This window comes from Bicyclus anynana, chromosome 11 (genome assembly GCF_947172395.1).
Source record: "Bicyclus anynana chromosome 11, ilBicAnyn1.1, whole genome shotgun sequence".
NCBI classification, from domain to species: domain Eukaryota; kingdom Metazoa; phylum Arthropoda; class Insecta; order Lepidoptera; family Nymphalidae; genus Bicyclus; species Bicyclus anynana.
The window spans coordinates 7,345,128-7,366,063 of record NC_069093.1 but is presented as its reverse complement, the minus strand read 5'-3'; the positions used below and the strand labels follow the sequence as shown (position 1 = coordinate 7,366,063).

Sequence of the window (20,936 nt, the reverse complement as noted above, 5' to 3'; positions counted from 1 at the left end):
TGCGATTGCGAGAAAATAAAATAATCCAGTAGTAAGTACAGTATTCCACGTTTCATTTTGAATAAAAACTATATGTACAAAATGCTACAATTTTGGATGATTTTACCCGGCAACTTAATTTCTGATTTCTGTGAAGATTAATAAAATTGATTATGTGGGGTAAACGTTGGATTATCATTAAAAACCTCCTTCCGTAAGTGAATCCACTCGTTGTTCTTATCTCCACCTAATATTTTTTTCTTAGGTAGGTAATTAAGTAAATGCGTCTCGACTTTGATGGTAACAGGTTGAAAATTTCTAAATTTATTTTCCTTTTTGTACTAGGTATCTCCAAATTAGGGTCACCATTCTCACTAGACGAAGACATAACAATTATTAATTTTGCGAAATATGTTGACAATGTTCACAATGAACATCTTAAAAAATCAAGTATGAATTAATCAGGCCAATTGTTTTTTAAATTCTCGTTCTTTAATTTTATTTTTCCTTATTCTAGGCAAAGGTACACACCGTACAGCCATGTCTTCAAATCTCGCTTTTTAAATTCGCAGCTCAATAAAAAATAAATAAATAAAATTAACGCATTCCATATACAAGAATGCTGCATTTCGTTCCAATTTCAAGTTTCTATCAAACAACTTACCTATATACCTAAAAAATAGGGCTTTAAACCCAAAATAACAAAATTTTATCCCGTATTTGTTTTAAAATAATTAAGTAAAATGTATTTTTTTCATTACCTGACAAAATTAATTAAGAATTTTTATCATGGCAACATGCCACTCACAATTGTAACTCACACCCTGTCAGATTTTCAGTGATTTTCGTGTAGTAGCGCTAGTGTATCGCGTTTTTAAAGCAATTTAAGGATTTTTTTGTTTAATGCTTCTCTGTCTACGATTTAATATTTCTTTTTAACTTGTGTCTTGACATTTGACAATATAACATGACATTGACAGCTTACATCGGTTAAGAATTAAATTTCAGGTGTTTTTATTGGCTGTTTTTAACACTTTTATTGTATTGTCTATGTTAATGTAAATAATGTTAATTTGTGAACAAGGGAGCGAAACAAAAAAAAAATTAATTATGCGGGTTCCAAAAATTCTGAAAATTATTTTCCCAACAACAATTTGTATCTTCTGCCTTTAAAAAATACTATCGACCTGCTTAGAAATTATAAATAATAAAGGCCCATTTTGGGACATGTCCTTTGTAGACAAGGGAGCGAAACGAAAAAGAAATATTTATCTAAATATCGTGGGTTGACAAAAATTCTGAAAGTTATTTTGTCAACAGCAATTTGTGTCTGCTATCCGTAAAAATACTATCAACCTGCTTATAAATTATAAATAATAAAGGCCCATTTTGGGACATGTCCTTTTTGGCGCTACGATCTTAACTTAAAATGTATAGAATCCGAAGATCTGACACTGAAAAAAAAAATTAAAAGTTTACTATCGCTCACTGTCACGTTTGACAGTTCTTTTAAGTCGAAGTGTCTCCCAGTGGCATTATACGCGTAAGTTTAATTTAAATTAAAATCTTGAATTATCTAAATAATCATAGGAGTTTATTGTTTAGGGACGATGGAATCTGTGCATCGGTCATGTTTACGATTAAAAATGTATTTATTTGTTCATATATTCCGTTACTATGTTTGTTTTTGTCGGGTATGTGCGGCCTGTACACATGACATTAACCACATATCTGTTTATATTTCAGGTTTAGTCGTAACTCTAATAAACGCAACGATGTCGGGAGGATTAGATATATTGACTCTCAGTGAGGAAGATGTGACCAAGATGCTTGCGGCCACAACCCATCTTGGTGCGGAGAATGTACACTTCCAGGTTAGTATGCAACTTTGCATATTTGCAAAGAACTCTATAATGTAATACTCAATGATGATAAGAGAATCCGTTCCATAAAGTTGTTCTGATAACATTGAAGATCAATTCTCCCAACTGACAAGTCTCGTATTAGAAGCAAACATTTCTCAAACAACGAATGTTCTAAGGTTGGTTATGGTGACAGATGGGGACATACGTGTACAAGCGCCGCGCGGACGGCACACACGTCATCAACTTGCGCCGCACGTGGGAGAAGCTGGTGCTGGCGGCCCGTGCAGTGGTCGCTATCGAGAACCCGGCTGACATCTTCGTGATCTCGTCGCGTCCGTTCGGCCAGCGCGCCGTGCTCAAGTTCGCAGCGCACACTGGCGCCACTCCCATTGCTGGACGTTTCACACCCGGTGCATTCACTAATCAGGTTTGTATTATCATCATAACTTATCGTAGCTAAGTTTTGTGAATTCATTCTGAAGCCTTAAAATGCACACCACTATATATCTCATGATGAGAAAAATACATTGTCAATGTCAATATTACAAATCTGAAGAGTTTGTTTGTTTGAACATGCTAATCTCAGCAACTACTGGTCTGTTTTGAAAAAATCTTCTAGTATTAGATTGCTTATTTATTGAGGAAGGCTATAGGCTATTTATCTTGTCTTATTATCACCAATTTCATTAAGCTGCCAAGCAGCAATGCTCAGTTCAAATGTCTAGGATTGCTATTTTAATTACATTCAGAAAATCTATTTGTTTTGTTAGTTGTAATTTCAAGAATGTTGTATTGTAACTGAAATTTGTTGGTTGAACTTAATTCTGAAATCAATTGGAAAAATTGGAAATGTAAATGTAACACACTGTGGTCAGTTAATTTATTGAAATATGTACAATTATTTTTAAGTGATGACAATTTAACTAAGGAACCACTGACTGCATTTAATGCAGAAATGATTACAAAACATTCTGATCATTAATTTATTAATTACTTAAAATATTTCTATGATATTGTTGGATATATTCATTATAAAAAGTTTTAATTATATTTCAGATCCAAGCTGCATTCAGAGAGCCTCGCCTCTTGATAGTTTTGGACCCTGCGCAAGACCACCAGCCCATCACTGAAGCCTCATATGTCAATATACCAGTTATCGCATTCTGCAATACTGATTCACCACTGAGATTTGTTGACATTGCCATTCCTTGCAACACTAAGGTAATTATTTGATATATTCTTCAGTTAAAGATTAATTATTTTTAGTATTATGAAGTTGTTGTTCAAAGCTAAAATTTGGATGCCTTGTAATGAGGAGTATCTGAATCACCCCATGTTTATTTTACATTTATACTCAGTTTAGGAGATTTTTGTATGATATTTTCTGCAATTCTGGTTTATAATTTTTTCTCATTATACTTTTTGTAGGCTTTGTTTATAATAATCAAGAGCCATACTCAGAAACCTAGAACTAGATGCCTAGTAAAGTCGTAATGTTAAGGGTGGTATCCCTACAAAATAAGACTTAACTATGGATTGTGGAACTTCTTAATTTAGTCTCAATGTCAAAATTACGGTTCTAACTCAACACTTGCACAGGTTAAATCAGTATCATTAAAAAAAGTGGGTTTACCTATGAATTCATAGTATTGTTAGTATTGTTAAAAACTTTCTAGGTTACTAATCACCAAAACACGCCCAAAGGCTGGTGATAACTGGCATTTATTTTCTGTAATTAAAGATAAATTATTTTATTGCAATTGTATTTTAAACTCAGTAGATTTTTAGACAGTTAAAATTTTAAATGATGAGATTTAAGTGCAATTATATAACTGAGTCCTGAGTTTTTTATTACAAATGGCCTCACTGGCCACATGGTCACATGCTCATTTTGGATGGTAAACTTATTGGGCCATTTGAACTGCCAGCTAGACTTAATGGTGACATGTATAAAAGATTTTTAGAACAAGATCTGCCAATTTTACTGGAAGACATGAAGCTAGAGTTACGAAGAACAATGATATTCTAAATCGTCGGCGCGCCATGTCACTACGCGAGTCTAGTTCGAGAGTATTTGCTCCAAATTTTAGCTTTAAACGTCATCTCCCCGGCCACCTTGTATAATAATAAAGTAACGACTGATAAAAATAAAGACTAACATATTTCTAACTTTTCCTTGCAGTCATCCCACTCTATCGGTCTCATGTGGTGGCTCCTGGCTCGCGAGGTGCTGCGTCTGAGGGGAGTCCTCGCCCGCGACCAGAGATGGGATGTGGTGGTTGACTTGTTCTTCTACAGAGACCCAGAAGAGAGTGAAAAGGAGGAACAACAAGCCAAAGAACAGGTAACATTTTTTATTTTGCATTTTTTGTCTACTAAGATAATGAGTAATGTTATATTCAAGACACCTTTCCTGAATGGCCCTCTAAACTGAGTTCGGAGTCTCACGGGAGACACCGTTAAACAGTTGTTCTGTCCTCTGTCTTTATTTCAGCCTAATGTAGGCAATGCTGCGCTTGCTCAAACTCATGTTGCTGTAGTGTTCCATGTGGAGCCACCAGAAAAATAAATTAAATTGTTTTCATATTGTCTTGACTTAGTCAATGTCCCTTGCATAAAAACAGGCATTATTACCAGGCATGGCTTTTATAAGTTACAAATATTTTAATATTTAACAGTGTTAATTTTGTAGTTCAGGTTCTTTCAAGCAAATATGAACAGAAACTGACAACTATTGGGTACTAAATATGCAAGCATTGTTATGAAGATAGATTTCTACTTATCCCCAAGCTGTTCTCTGTGTAAACGGACTTGTTTAGGAATTGTAGGCTAAATGTTTAGAATTACATCTCAAGGGTATATTTTATTTACAAAATGTAGACTAAATATGCAAGCATTGTTATGAAGATAGATTTCTACTTATCCCCAAGCTGTTCTCTGTGTAAACAGACTTGTTTAGGAATTGTAGGCTAAATGTTTAGAATTACATCTCAAGGGTATATTTTATTTACAAAATGTAGGTTAAATTTTCGGCATGACATCTCATAGGCATATATTTTTTATAGGCTGTTATTCCGGCTAAGGCTGAAGTGCCACCACCACCAGTACACGAAGACTGGATCGAGCCTCCGGAGCCGGTCAGCACGTGGACTGAGGATACGCCAGCGGCCGCGCCCGCTGCCGCGTTTGGCGCACCCGCTGCTGCTGCACAGGAAGATTGGGCTGCTCAGGTAATTATTACTAAACTGGTACAAAGAAAGACTAAAACCTGACAAGTGGTTAATCAGGGTATGCTCTACTAAGACAATTTAACCAAACTGTGAAAATGTGTGTTGGATAAGTATTAACAAAGCATTTGTTAGGGTATGCTGTGCTTTATTGCATGTATGAAGTGCACGCCACTGATTTCACCAATGCAAAAAGTGCCCAGAGTGGCTAATAAAGTTTTCACTTCAAAAATGTTGGTACTATGACAACTACGAGTAAAAGACCACTTATGCATTTAATGCAGAGTTGTTTGATGATTCTGCAGGGTTATTATGTTACTCAGTGTACCAAACAAACAGTCAGTCACTATATCGTTTTTCATCGTATTTCCGTTTTTGCAATCATCTAACATTGTGACAACGAAATGACATAATTATCGTCATTTTACGTTAAGTAACATTAGAGTCGTGGTAGTAGCTGAAAGTATTGTTATTTTAACGAAAAACTAAAAAGCAATTATTTGATGTGCAGTCAAGGTTATTTCGTTATAATAATTTTAGATGATCATTAAAACGAAAATAACGATGATGAACGATATAGTGACTAATTAATTGAATGTTACACTGAGTTACATAATAACCCTGCTGATCATTGCTATAATTACAGTAAGCTTTGCTATTCAATATGCATAAGCTTTATAAGGTTTATTGTGTGAATAGACATTATATTATACAGCATTAGCAATGCCCTGATAGGGCCTTATGTAACCATACTATTAACATTAAAATTACTTAATTAATTAGCTGTGCAATAACTTAGTATATTAATGTAAATTATTGACATGTGACATTGTATCAGCTGTTGGTTGTCCTTATTAAATAAATAAAAAAAGGTGTTCTTGAATTTTAATTGTTATGCACTTTGTTATAAGGTACAAGAGGAGTGGGGCACGCCCGCGCAGCCCGCCGCCCCCGCCGCGGCACCCTCGTGGGGAGGCTCGGCGCAGGACTGGACCGCCTCCTAAGCCGTGTGCCTATATCGGTTAACATCGTTAACAAATAAATACCTAAAAAAATTATATTGACTTATTATTTGCAACACTGGGTACGCCTTTTATGCAAAAAAAAGTTTTTTTTCTTTTCAAGTTAGCCCTTGACTACTATCTCACCTGGTGGTAAGTGATGATGCAGTCTAAGATGGAAGCGGGCTAACTTGTTAAGAAGATGATGAAAATCCACACCCCTTTTCGGTTTCTACACGACATCGTACCGGAACGCTAAATCGCTTGGTACGTCGTCGGTAGGGTGGTAACTAGCCACGGCTGAAGCCTCCCAAAAGCCAGACCTGGACCAATTAAGAAAATCTCAATTGCCCAGCCGGGATCGAACCCAGAACCTCCGTTTTGTAAATCCACCGCGCATACCACTGCGCCACGGAGGCCGTCACAGGTTACAGTTTTTGTTAGGAAATTACCTCTTTTTGAATCTTTTGTCAGATTAGAAATATCTTAAATAGTTTTTGAATTATAAGTCAAAAGCCAAACCCATTTTTTTAATTTTAGTTAATTGTTTATAACTTTTGCAACTATTGCGATCGGGACTCCAATTTTTTCAAAAACTATCAATTCCGAATCGAATGACACCTCAACTATTTTCATAGGAGACGGAGAACTTTCTTTGACTATACCTACTACAAATTCCTAAGTAAATTATATTAAAAGACCATCATCGTATATTTTATTTATGTAATAATTATACATTACAGGTTATAATAAAGATGTATCCTATATATACAGGTGTAATTCGGGTTGCCCTGGTTTGACAATATTCTGAAAACAACTTGATGCAATGGGCTGTTTCTATGGTCCAAGCGGTAGTATTGTTTAGCCCCTTTGTAATGTTGATACATTCCATCGGCAGCTTTTATCCATGTACCATTTACCAGGATACCCTAAAAAATAATACGAAACACTAGTGTTGTCACCAAAGGATATCGACTACAATAAAATATGTATTTTAACTAGCGGACGCCCGCGACTTCGTCAGCATGGAATTTAGTTTTTCACAAATCCCTCGGAAACCATGGCTTTTTCCGCAATAAAAAGTAGCCTATGTGTTAATCCAGGCTTTAATATATCAATACCAAATTTTAGATAATTCGGTTCACAGTAGTCGAAGCGTGAAAGAGTAACAAACATTTATATCATCAAAATCATCAGTTTTCGCAAATCTCCGGAAACCATGGATTTTTTTCGGGATAAAAGTAGCCCATGTGTTAATCCAGAGTAAAATCTATTTCCATTTAAAATTTCAGCTAAATCGCTTCAGTAGTAGCGGCGTTAAAGAGTAACAAACATCCAAACATCTATACAAACTTTCGCGTTTTTAATATTAGTAGGATTTATTTTTATTTTAAAAGCACAATATACATAAAGCATTAATTAAATCTAAGATAGAGCCTGGCCTGACTAGAAAAATAAATCTATTTATTAAATCTGTAGAGAGGTCAATTCTGTACATGAAATATATTTCCAAAGTAATTATCAGGTGGTGATTAGTAAGTTAGTGATCGATACTGATGTCAAAAATGCAATCGGTAAAATTTTCATATGTATATGTTTGTTATAGAAACAAAAACTACTCGACGGATTTTAACGAAACTTGGTACAATTATTCTTTATACTCCTGGGCAGGCTATAGTATACTTTTCATCACGCTACGATCAATAGGAGCAGAGCAGTGAAGGGAAATGTTGGGAAAACGGGAGAAGTTACTCCATTTTTACAGCGGTACTACTGTTAGAGCTGGATTAAAGAGGTCAGTATTAAAATATTTTTTATTTATTTGTTTATTATCTTATTTGGAAGAGGTTCTTTTTGATCTATACTCACATAAACCGTAAAGTTCTTAGGTGCACTGTGAGCAGTGTCTGGACGGATGTGTTCTAAGCTTAAAACATCCACTTGCAGTTGCCGAGGTAGTTCGATGATTACTTCTCCGCTTGATCCTCTACGAAATAAATAATATTGCTTATTTCATTTTATGAAATAATACTTATTCTGTGTTACATAGTGTTATATTTATATATTTTATGACAGCGCTGTACTACTTACTACCTACTCATACTACTACTACTACTACTACTTTAGTATTTTAGTCGAGTACGAGCAATTTTTGGATATACCGCCCAAGTATCGAAAAGTAGTCCGAACCATAGATTAAAGACTACTCTTTAATCTATAATGGTAATGGTAATACCATACACTAATACTGAAACCGAAATATGCCTTAGGTCTAGTTCGGATTATAGTACGAATAATTTTTGGATTTACCGCCTAAAAATTGTTCGTACTCGACTAAAATACTATAGTAGTCTCAGACTATTATAGTATTTTAGTATAGTAGTAGTAACGCATCTAATAAGCCGTACATACTAGTAGTCTGTACGGCTTATTAGATGCGTTCACTTGTTATTGTTCTTTTAGTTCATTGTCTTCTTTTAGTCCTGCTCTCTCATTAGTCCTGGTTAGCTAGTGACTTATAGCTCGGCAACTTTGTTCGTTACACTCCCGATGTTGCGCGCGGACAGGGGGGCGTGTAGCGATGAATGAAAAACCGACGACTGATGCACCTCACTTCCCCGCACGCACAATATCACACCAGCGCAGTCTTTCCCCCTGTCGCCCGCATATCATGGAAGTGTGTTAATATTCATACTTTGTTAGATTCCTTGATAGTGAAAAGGATTGAATTTACGTTATATGTAGGTACCTAATAGGCCAGCAGTCGGAAGGCACAGGTCTTCTTAGCGACAGGACAATGTCGGGCGGGGGAGCGGTCCGCATGAGGGGCACGACCCCCCACAGAGCGGCCTGCGAGCCCCACTCGACCGTGTGAGACCCCCTGAACGCTCTAGCGCCTTCTATACGCGCTGTGTTACTTGGCATGCTTTGTTGGATTCCTTGATAGAAAACAGGATTCAATACTGTTTAACTGGCTATGAATATGAAAGCTATTTGTATATTGAAAAAAAAAGTCGAATAAAAAATAAAATTACGAACCTGCATCCAAGTTTTGTGATATAAACACCTTTTTCCGAATTTTCAGGGCTTTGCTGAAATATAATATTATGTAGATTAAAAAAAAACATTGAATTGCAATATACCTTTTAAATAAGAATGTTAATAATATGTATACTTAATTATACATATTTTCGAGTTTACTTTTTCAATTCTTATGGTTATTTTAATTAACCAATGAGGAGGAAATTAAATAAATTAAAAAAAGTCATTTATAGCATATATAAAATCTATAGCTTGGCAATTTCGTTCGTAACACTCCCGATGTTCCGCGCGGACCGGGGGGCGTGTAGCGATGAATGAAAAACCCACGACTGATGCACCTCACTTCCCCGCACCCACGATTTCACACCCACGCAGTCTTTCCCCCCGTCGCCTGCATATTATCAATGAGTCGGTTTGTGCTAATCCCATTATCATCTGTAGCGAAAGCGTCACGGTGGAAAAGTGCCTATTGATGTTATTCGAAGCTAAACAAAAGCGTGCATAAGATTATTTCCACTGAATACCTCAATGCCTGCTCGGCTCGCGTCAGTGCCAGCGCTAAATGCCTCATGCGGTGACAGCACTCCTCGCCCCCTGACGGTGAATCCATGCCCACTGAAACGTTAAATGTTACTTTCTTTGTAGCTATTAGGTAGGTACAGCGGGCGATGGAACGAGCTATGCTCGGAGTATCTCTGCGTGATCGAATCAGAAATGAGGAGATCCACAGAAGAACCAAAGTCACCGACATAGCTCAACGAGTCGCGAAGCTTAAGTGGCAATGGGCGGGGCACGTAGTTCGAAGAGCCGATGGACGTTGGGATCTCAAGGTTCTGGAATGGCGACCCCGCACTACAAAGCGCAGTGTTGGTAAACCCCCCACCAGGTGGACTGACGACATCAAGCGAGTCGCAGCAGGAATTCGCTGGATGCAGGCGGCTCAGTATCGTGTTGTTTGGAAGTCCCTACAAAAGGCTTATGTCCTGCAGTGGATGTCCATCGGCTGATATGATGATGATGATGATGATGATGATGATGATGATGATGATTATGTAGGTATGTATTAACAATAATATTTGAAGTGAAACTTCCGATGGACGTCCACTGCTGGACATAGGCCTCTTGCATGGACTTCCAAACAAAACGGTCTCGAGCCGCGAGCATCCAGCAGGGCTAGCACGGGCAAGGGAGAAATTTATCCACGGGGAGAGGATAAAACGTTTATCCCCCACACTCGTTTTATCCACTCACCGCGCATGGGCACGCCGGTGGATATAATATCCCCGGTGGATAAACGGAGGGAAAGACTTGTCAACCCATTTGTATATATCTTATAAATTGGCATTAGGTATATTAATAGTCCGAAATAAACGTAAATTTGATAATATTTGGTTATTTTGTGCATATTATTTATCTGTTTTCTGTTGGCATTGTTTTGTTTGGTGATTGTTTTTTGCGGTGGTTTGTAGTAGGTATCTATAGTATCTATCATACTAGCGGACCCGGTCAAGCTTCGTTGTGACATAAGTGCACTTATTCTCTATCCCTACTCTACCCTTCTTTACCTCTACCCCTACCCTACCCCTGCCCTACCCCTGCCCTACCCCTGCCCTACCCCTGCCCTACCCCTGCCCTACCCTACCCCTACCCTACCCCTACCCTACCTCACCACTACCCCACCCCTACCCCACCCCTACCCTACCCCCCCTACCCCACCCCTACCCCCTACCCCCTACCCCCCCTTCCCCTACCCCCTTCCCCTTCCCCCCACCCCCTTCCCCACCACTACCCCCCTACCCTACCTCTACCCTACCCCCCTACCCCTACCCTACCCCACCACTACCCCACCCCTACCCCACCCCTACCCCACCCCTACCCCACCCCTACCCTACCTCTACCCTACCCCTACCCTACCCCACCCCTACCCCACCCCTACACAACCCCTACCCCACCCCTACCCCACCTCTACCCCACCCTACCCTACCCCTACCCTACCCCTACCCTACCCCTACCCCACCCCATATTGCGAAGCAATTGTTAAAGACCAAAACATGCGAGACATAATTGTTTTTTTAAGTAAAGTTTTATCCCCACATCAACTTCACAGGGATAAATTTATCGCGTTTAAATGTCAAAAGTCCCAAAGTATATCATTTTATCCACTCCATATGCCATAGTCGAGGAAAAGATCTCCACGCGTAATGTCAATCGGGGATTAATTTGTCTTTCCCTTGTGGCCATGCTATGACGGGTGGATTTATATCCTTAGTCAGTGGTTATAATGGGTGGATAAAAATTTTATCCCTTGCCCATGCTAGCCCGGCAGCTGCTTCCTGCAACCCGCTTGATGTCTTCGGTCCATCTAGTGGGGGGTCCAACACTGCGCTTTCCGGTGCAGGGTCGCCATTCCAGCACCTTGGGACCCCAACGTCCATCGGCTCTTCGAACTATGTGGCCTGCCCATTGCCACTTCAGCTTGGCGACTCGCTGAGCTATGTCAGTGACTTTGGTTCTTCTGTTTCGATCACGCAGAGAAACCCCAAGCATATCTCGCTCCATCGCCTGCTGAGTGACTTTGAGCCTTTTTATTTATATTCACATTCTCCTCCAACTAGACGGGAAATATATTAGGAGTGGGTACGACAATAGACCAACGGGGTGGGGAGCGAACCACCACCCCTCGGTGGTGAGTCCGACCGCTCCTACCGTTGTGTTGTTGAGGCTCTTTGGTAAGCTGATAAAAGCGTTACGAAAAGTGTAATCGGGCGAGGCGAACGGACTTTAAGAGGAACAGCTAAAGAAGTTTTACTTCAGTCGTATGTTTTTAAAGCACACTCATTTTATTGTTGTCTAGGATAGCGCTATTGACGGTCAATTATTCTCACGTATCTGCAGCACGAACGGCAGCGAAGACGTTTCATAAGTCGAGCCGTCATGCACGCAGTGACCAATACACGATCAGCTATTAGTCGTGGGTACTGCAGAAACGTGAGAATAATTGATCGTCAATGGCGTGCATTAACTTTTGCGGTGCGTGGATAATGGTGTTGGCAAAAGAAATATGTGTTTATCCATCGCCGTTTATTGTTCAACTGAACCATAGAATTTATAATATGCAATACAAGTAATACCTATGTATTTTTTCTTATTGAGATCCGAAATCGAACCCGGGATTTCATGTTCATTAATAACCGAACCTAATCAACAAGACAATCGTACAAACTAAATTACGGCTTTTTACGTTCATTGTCGTAGAAAATTTTCGTCATAAATATTTAATTTTTTTCTGTGCGCAAGTAAAACAGGAAAAATTTGGAAAACTTATTAAGGGAAAAATTGACATGGATAAAGACGGTGTTAAAACGTAACAAGACTTTGACTTTGGCTTTAATCCCAAGGGATTGGTCAACCCTTTTTGCAACTCGGTTCATTAAAATTCCAGAACTAGTTTTTGTAAGAAACTCCTTGGCAACTACACTCTATTTGAAATTATTGTTTATAGCCAATTCAAATCGTACTCCTAAGCAAGGAATCGCGGAAAGCTATATATCTACTCGTAGTAAATTTTACTGAAAAGTTTGATAGTTAGGAATATTTTTAATAATTAATTTAAAATAATCACCTAATTAATACATAGGAATTACAGTATAGATAGTATACTTACATAAAGCGATGAAGTTATATTTAGGAAGAATTTTCGCTATTGAATCCAATTGAGAATGTGGCGTTAAATATGTAACTGGAATTACAAAGAACAAAAATAAATATCACACATTTGTCAGGTACCTAGACCTACCCTTCGTGGAATTCGGTTTTCTCGACTTTTGAATATTAGTTTTGTTTCTACGAAAAAAAATAAATTTGCTAGTAATATAAACAGAAATTGCGCGTTTTGTCCAATGGATTAAGAGTTTGTGTTGCCCAGATCTTCCACATTTTATAAAATCTGAAAGGAGAAACCCAGTCTCCTTTATATAAAATTGGGTCCAAATTATACGAATGATACGGAGCTGAAAATTTACCATAAATTAGGACAAATCAGGATAACTCATGAGGCATTTTTATTTCTGTATCGTTCTGAAAAGTGGGCCTAATTCGGAAATCTCATTTAAATTTTTTAAAATCAGGTCTGGCTATCACATATTTCTATTCTATAATTCAACCAAAAGCATTTGTCAGACTAGCTACCTAGATCTTTTTATATTGAGAGTACCATCTGACCTACTCGACCTATTTAGAATGAACTATCTACCTTTCTAAAGCCAACCTTGTATATTATGTATTATACTAAACCTTTTCGTTAGGTACGTTATCAGTTGACGAAACGGGTTAGAATAACAAAATGTCGAATATTTTTTACATTGATTGTTTATTTATAAATCCAAGCCCCGCGTTTTCACTCGCGTAGTTCAAGTTCCCGTGGGTGTACGGGGATAAAATATAGCCTATGTTACTCAGTTAAGCTACGCTAATGGTACTCGGTTAAGATATAGCTAATGGTCGAGTAGTTTTGAGTTAAATCGTAATAAAGTTAATTTATTAAATACTTTTCGATACATTTTCACAAAGTCATACCCAGCTAAATAAAACAACACAAAAAAAAACGGTTTTCTGACGATAGTTGCACGTGACAAAGGCATAAGAAAATACTGATGGAATGGTTGCATTTTTCAAAAGAAAATGTTAATTTTTCTAAAATACTGTTTAATAATTTTCATAGACCAGAATATACTTTATTTCTTGCAAAATAAGTTGGCAACCCTAGAGTGAGGGAACGACGCATGACGTCATCTTTTTTCGTCATTTTTTTAAAATCTAGTATCGTTTGAAAATTGTATACATATTTCACTTACCCATTAATCCTAAGGCAAGAAACAAAAATACAAGTAACTTAGCATTTCCGCTTTTGAAATGATTTACTTTTTTGTTTGTTTTTAATTTCTTGTTATCCTTCGCTTTCAAAAAGTTTCCAGGTTTGTCATCGTGGAGAAACTCAAATATATTTTCACGTAAAGGGTGGAACGATTTCATGCAGAGCGAAACTTTCCGTGGTTTTTTCCTTTCGTAAACTCTTCCTGTGAAAATTTCGGCAAAATGTACTACGTTTACCTGAGAGCTGTAATTTACTTAGCGTCTGTGGGATTTTGCATAATGAATGCCCGAAAGTTTTAACTTCGTGCCAGTTATTTAGCACGTACTCGACGTCAAAGACATAGTGAGCTTAACTAGTAGACAAGGGAGAATGTTTTGAAGCTCCACTCTTTGTTATGAATTAATTTTTATACAATCGTTTATAGTTACTTTTTTAGAAGTTTATTATGAAGAATGCACATTTTTTGCTATTCTCCGCAAAATGAGGAATACCAACAGTCTGTCATGGCTGACCCGGCAGAAAATCCTATCACACCATCACACTTTTTTTCCGATAGCGTAAGTGCCGTAGGCTCCTTATAATGGGACCTCAGCGGCGTCACCAGGGGGTAACTCACACACTCACACATTGTGTGTAAATATGTAAGTGTGTTTGCATATGTACGCCGCAAATACTAAAACGATTTGGTTGATATTTGGAATAGAGATAGAATATAACCTGGATAAACACAAAGGTTTTTCTTTTTTTCACATGGATAGTTCCCGCATCAGATTTGTAATAGATAAAATTGAAAATTTTGAAAACCGAAGGTTATGAAATTTTTAATTACACTGTAGATCAAGTCATCAATATTCTCTTTCAGTGCTCTTTCATTTGAGACCCCCCTCGAGTATATTTGCAGACATTCGGTTATTCTTGGCCACTTTCAGCCCCCAGAACTTTTAAACGACTCAACCGATTTTCATTTAACATGTCTAAGAACACTCGCAAATAAGTCACCTTTCATACAAAAGAAACTAAATTGAAATCGCTTCAATTTAGTTTGTTTTGTTCGGGAGCTATGGAGCCTCAGACAGACGGACAGAGAGACAGACACGTCAAACTTATAATACCTCTTTTTTGCGTCAAAAACAGAATTTTGCGTGAACGGAGTCGTGGGATTCTGCTAGTTGACTAATATTATAAAGCTGAAGAGTTTGTTTGTTTGATTGAACGCGCTAATCTCAGGAACTACCTTTATGATTTGAAAAATTTTTTTAGTGTTAGATAGCCCATCTATTGAGGAAGGCTATAGGCTATATATTATCCCCGTATTCCTACGTGAACGAGAACCACGCGAGTGAAACCGCGCGGCGTCAGCTAGTACTCAGACGTGTTACTCAGAGACCCGAACCGTAGCATCTGAAGACGTTGACTTTACAATGTTCATTTATGATAGCGCTCCCGTTTACATTAATATACCTACGCTATCCCGGTTAGATAAATCTAGACTATAAATAATTTAGTAACTACCTTCGTCGTAATATACAACATCATTAACAGCCTATTTTAATAGCCTATTTAATATACTACAGGGCGAGAGACTTGATAGCCCAGTCGATATGACCTTTGCCTTCGATTCGGAGGGCGTTAGGTTCGATCACGGTCGTAGGTGAATTCGGTCGAATGCAGTATGCACCTCCAACTTTATAGTTATGTGCATTTTAAGAAATTAAATATCACGTGTCTCAAACGCTGAAGGAAAAACATCGCGAGGAAACCTGCATACCTGAGAAGATTTTCTGAATTTTGTACGTGTGTGAAATCTGCATATCCGCATTGGTCTAGAGTAGTGGACTATATTAGCCTAACCCCTCTGATTCTGAGAGGAGACTCGTGCTCAACAGTGAGCCGAATATGTGTTGTCAATGATTATGATGACAGGGCCAGGACTCTCCTTATAGGAGAGAGTATTTTATGATCATTATCATTATTATCATTATTTTATAATCATCATCAGCTTAGACTTACAGACGTTGCACTAGAGAGGCTTAGCTTCGCTTAGAAAAGAGGTTAGCTAATGATAATTATTATAAAAATATTGAAAGCAATGTTTAAAAAACTACTATTTATATTTCGTATAAAAGTAAAACAACGTTAAAAGATAAATTTAAGGCAACATGCAACAGAAAGGAGAAAAATTAAACATTCACTGTGTGTAAAAAAACGGGTAAAATTTTGTATTCAAATCATGTTTACTTGAAAATTAGTTTGGAGCGGCGTCAAAAATACTAAAATCAAGCGTATTCTAACCCGTAGCATCCTAGTTTAATTAGGAATGATGTCATTGCAGTTTTAACATGGCAATGGAGTTCATTTAATATTTTGCCCGTCACTGCAGGTGGCACGCTCCAATTGCATTATGCAAGCTGTTCGGTTTTTGGGTCGCTCGAATTAGGGACGGCCTGGGCTATAATATCCATCAAAAGTATTTAAACGCCTAGCGAACGACCTGATTTATGCTTTAACTTTCTATTTGAGACCATTGTCACCTCAGACCAACTATTGTATAGGACCTGTCTCGCTAGATGTTACTTTTCTGTCAAAGTATATGATCAACGATCTAATGCGATTATAAAAGCTGTCTCTATAGAATCGATGTTTTATAGTTGTAATCGTGTTCATCGGTTAAAGAGCTCCGTAAAAATACCTTTTTGTGTAGTTGAATGGTGTAAAAAACGGACAAAAACTTTTAGTTCAGTATAAGATATATACCAAATTTAAGCTCGTTTTCCTCAGAAAATGACAGACTATTTTGTTTGTGACTATGAGTGCGATACAGGTCCTTCTATAATTGGTCTGAGATTGTCACTGACTACTATGTTAAACTGTTTAGTTGTTTAGTTTGAGCGCTGTAGGTGCTATAAATTCTTTCTTATTGTTATATCCATAAACTAGCAGACGCCGCGCGGTTTCACTCGCGTGGTTCCCGTTCCCGTAGGAATATGGGGATAATATATAGCCTATAGCCTTCCTCGATAAATGGGCTATCTAACACTGAAAGAATTTTTCAAATCGGACCTGTAGCTCCTGAGATTAGCGCGTTCAAACAAACAAACAAACTCTTCAGCTTTATAATACTAGTATAAATACAAAATCTTCCATAAAAACCATTTATAACGAAAATCCCGTCCAAATAGGATCATCAGGTTCATTATATACGAGTATCACCTAAATACGGGAGCTGCTTTTCGAAGTCGTCCGCTAAGTTTTGCTGACGTAGGTACCAAAAATCCTTTAAGCAATATAATTTTTGATCGACAAAATAACTTGGGAAGTAACCCGAGATAAGATGGATGCGTGGCATAGTGGACCCGGCTGTCTGTATACATGGCCATGGGTTAGATTTTGACATCTTCAAGGGACTGTAGACCTAAGTATATAGGTGGATTTACATTTGTCTGACGTGTCATATTGTGACGCATCAGAACAGAATCGGTTTCATACATTTTGTATGCGACGCATCAGAAGCCATCACGACATGACACAACACATAAGTGTAAACGTTGTCATACAAAATGTTTGATACCGATTCTGTTCTGATGCGTCACAACACGACACGTCAGACAAATGTAAATCCGCCTTTATGCTTAGGTCCACCGCCCCTTGAAGATGTAAAAATCGAACCCACGGCCATTTACTCGTATACAGACAGCAGGGTCCACAATGCCACGCATCCGTCTTATCTCGAGTTACCTCTCAAGTCATTTTGTCGATCAAAAAATTATATTGCTTAAAGGATTTTTAGCACCTACGTCAGCAAAACATAGCGGACGACTTCCAAAAGCAGCTCCCGTATTTAGGTAATACTAATAAGCGGTCAGACAAATATAAGTCGGACTTTAATTTCAACTCGACAGACCGACAAAATTGATTATGTAAGGGTTAATTAAATAAATTTATCTAGAAAGCCTATCTTCTCATTAATGAGATACATGCTTTATTAGTGTCCTATTTTGTTAGTAGATAAATTAATACAAGCACATAATTGAGTCAAGCTAGGTAACACGCTCTATTAATTCCCGTCGATTCGATTGAAGATATAGTTTTCTATAGATAGATCGCTAAACGTAAGCTGGATATGTACCTAATTAGACATTATTAATGCATATTAATGTGTGTAAACGATGTACACAATAAATCTACACTGGTAAGAGAATGTATAGATTTACCTATAGCCCTTGTCTTGATTAACAAGTATGTCCCTAATCAATGCAGTGGTACTAAACCAAAATATCTGATACTAATCTAGTTTCATCCGCGTAATTCCCGTTCCCGTGAGAATATGGGGAATAAAATATAGCCTATGACACTCACAAATAACGTGGCTTTCTAGTGGTGAAAGAATTTTCAAAATTGATTCAGTGAATCTAGAGATTACCCCCTACAATATTATCACAAACTTTACCTCTATAATATTAAAGACCAGCTGACGCTGTTTTACCCGTGTGGTTCCCGTTCCCTTAGAAATTCGAGGATAATATATAGACCGAAGCCTTTCTCGATAAATGGGCTATTTATCACTGAAAAATTTTTACAAATCGTACTAGTAGTTCCTGAGATTAGCGCGTTCAACCAAACAAACAAACTCTTCAGGTTTATAATATTAGTATAAATTTGCATATAATACAGTGAAAGCTACCGTCATTAATTAATTATCATTATCATCAGCCAAATTTTAAAGGTGGCAAAAGGCTTTCTTATAATAGGAGGGGATTTTAAGCTTAGCTCAGTTATTTACCACCTTGTAGGTTCTAATGCGGATTTGCGAGCTGAGGGCGATAATATCTGAGGCAGATATTAGATAACTATCATCAGCTTTTATGACTTGGACCAACAGGAAACAGGCTCTTGGAAAATCAATCAATAATTTCATGGCCTAACCCTTCTTTGTGACTTGACATGAGTTCCCAAGATGCTGGAATAACGGCCTCGCACCAGAAAGCGCATTGTTGGTCGAACTCCCACCAGGTGGACTGACGACATCAAGCGAGTCGCAGGTATTCGTTGGATGCGGAAAATTTCAATAACAATGCATGACTCGCTTGATGAAGTCAGTTCACCTGGTGGGGAGTCCGCTAACACTGTGTTTCCAGTGCGGGGTCGCCATTCCAGCACCTTAAGACCACTTCAGCTTCACGACTCGTTGAGCTATGTCGGTGACGGTGGTTCTACTGCGGATCTCCTCGTCTGTGACTCGATCACTGTGAGCGTAACTCGTTCCATCGCCCGCTGTGGTAGTCTTTAGGTATCTCATTTTTCCGATACCTATAGGACTCAAATCCAGGACTTCGTCATCCGAAGTCACATAGTCTATCCACTGGACTAACAGTTCTCACAACATTATTTAGAAATAAATCGCTGAACTATGATACCATAGCCATAGAGCATAAAATATGTCCGAAATCTAGTTTAGAATTCGACCGGCTCATGTAATATTCTCAGCTTTAGTTTATTCAGTACTAGCAAACACGGGAGTGGGTCAGCACTCGGCAGTTGCTGACCGGGCGCCAAATTATTTCATAATTTAATATATTGTAAGCTACGTACTTCAAAGTTCCTTGTCAAGTGCGTGTCAGCAAAATAAGCACGAGATTTGTGTAGCCGTAATAAATAATGAATTAATGTTTTGCCCAGTTGTTAGCGCATGTGGTCACGCGGTCTTGGGTTCGAATCCTGGGTCGAACCTGGGCCTATAGCCACATGGCATCTCGAGTCTCTTTCTGCAAACTCTAACGCTTCGAAAATTAAAAAAAACTTGAGAGGTGTCAAGGGACACCCGGATGGAACGAAGTTCGCTATAGCTATCATCGCTATCGTTATCGATATCGCATCCCATCCCATCCCATACCATCCCATCTCATCCCAACCTATAGCAAAAACATTACCCTCCTTCTTACGCAGTCGGGTAAAAAGTGTTGTTACAATTTTTGGTCTTCATTTTTACTAGTCTTCTTTCGCGACGCGCGATAAAGAACTTCGTTCCAAAAAAATATGGGAATGACAGATCACATCGATAACTTGATCACGTGACCTGTCAATATCAATATATATCTATATTCGAAAGAATATCCGGATTTGAACCTACGCCCTCTGAATCGAAGGCAGTGGTCATATCCACTGGGCTATCAAGTCACCGCTGTCCGCTATATTTTTATTATAGCGAATAAGTAGTATTTTTTAATATAATAGATTTACAACAGTAGATACATACCTACCTAGTTACGAAGTTTAGCGGAATTTAACTCTCATAAAATAGAGCCTTCAACGTTTATCTTTTCGAAAAAATTGTACCAAAAACTTTATAATGATTTTGTAATACTTATTCAACGAGGTCCGTAAAGTTTTTGTGAATACTTTTTATATCCGGAAAACTTGTTTGTGGTTTGAAAAAAAAAACTTATTCAAGGGTTTTAGGAAAAAAAATATCTATACCTATGCAATTATAATTTGGGTTACAGATATATTTTCTGAATAAGACATCTAGAGCAAAACAATACAAGCAAATATATTTGTTAATGCTACTCAGCTGCTTTACCTACCTACATACCTATATCATGCTAGTTGCTATAGGTACCGAATCTCTTTTTTTATTAATAATCGAAAGTAAACAATCAAAATTGTATGAAATTTCAATATAGATCACCGAGCTAGGAATCCCTTGTATTTAGACAGACTGCTTTTAATTATTCAAATAATAAATTAATTAGATCTAAGTACTAACTTGAGGAACACCATGGCGGTACTAAATTTTTTTCTGATATTTCACTGCTCAAACTCTCCGATGCTCGTCTAGAGTGACTTCTAGTAATCATTACCATTTACAGAATATTTTGTACTAAAATTAGTCGTTTTATCATTAATTTATTAAACCTACTTGATTTTTATAATTTACCGCCATTTTGTGTGT

At 37.8% G+C, this 20,936-nt stretch overlaps 2 protein-coding genes across 2 annotated transcripts; one reads left to right on the top strand and one right to left on the bottom strand.

Moving 5' to 3' along the window:
• Positions 1-1,375: 1,375 nt before the first annotated feature.
• LOC112049684 (40S ribosomal protein SA) lies at positions 1,376-6,129 on the top strand. Its single transcript, XM_024087679.2, has 7 exons — positions 1,376-1,522; positions 1,726-1,853; positions 2,038-2,271; positions 2,901-3,065; positions 4,027-4,188; positions 4,910-5,074; positions 5,983-6,129. Exons 2-7 carry the CDS (start codon positions 1,755-1,757, stop codon positions 6,073-6,075), a joined length of 918 nt encoding a protein of 305 aa, XP_023943447.1. The 5' UTR covers positions 1,376-1,522; positions 1,726-1,754; the 3' UTR covers positions 6,076-6,129.
• Positions 6,130-6,261: 132 nt separating this feature from the next.
• Positions 6,262-14,615, bottom strand: LOC112049675 (uncharacterized). Its single transcript, XM_052884436.1, has 7 exons — positions 14,612-14,615; positions 13,968-14,240; positions 9,639-9,729; positions 9,112-9,164; positions 8,822-9,011; positions 7,942-8,059; positions 6,262-7,001 (listed from the first exon to the last, which is right to left on the bottom strand). The coding sequence occupies exons 1-7, from the start codon at positions 14,613-14,615 to the stop codon at positions 6,810-6,812; spliced, it is 921 nt and encodes a 306-aa protein (XP_052740396.1). The 3' UTR covers positions 6,262-6,809.
• Positions 14,616-20,936: the final 6,321 nt, after the last annotated feature.

Bases quoted from the DNA above. Each gene is read 5' to 3' on its own strand.
- LOC112049684 (XM_024087679.2), top strand. From the start codon at position 1,755: ATGTCGGGAGGATTAGATATATTGACTCTCAGTGAGGAAGATGTGACC. The intron at 1,854-2,037 runs GTTAGTATGCAA...TTATGGTGACAG, and splicing joins CGGAGAATGTACACTTCCAG to ATGGGGACATACGTGTACAA. The intron at 3,066-4,026 runs GTAATTATTTGA...TTTTCCTTGCAG, and splicing joins CCATTCCTTGCAACACTAAG to TCATCCCACTCTATCGGTCT.
- LOC112049675 (XM_052884436.1), bottom strand. The intron at 9,165-9,638 runs GTATTCAGTGGA...ATTATATTTCAG, and splicing joins CGAGCCGAGCAGGCATTGAG to CAAAGCCCTGAAAATTCGGA. The intron at 9,012-9,111 runs GTTCGTAATTTT...TTTTCTATCAAG, and splicing joins ATCACAAAACTTGGATGCAG to GAATCCAACAAAGCATGCCA.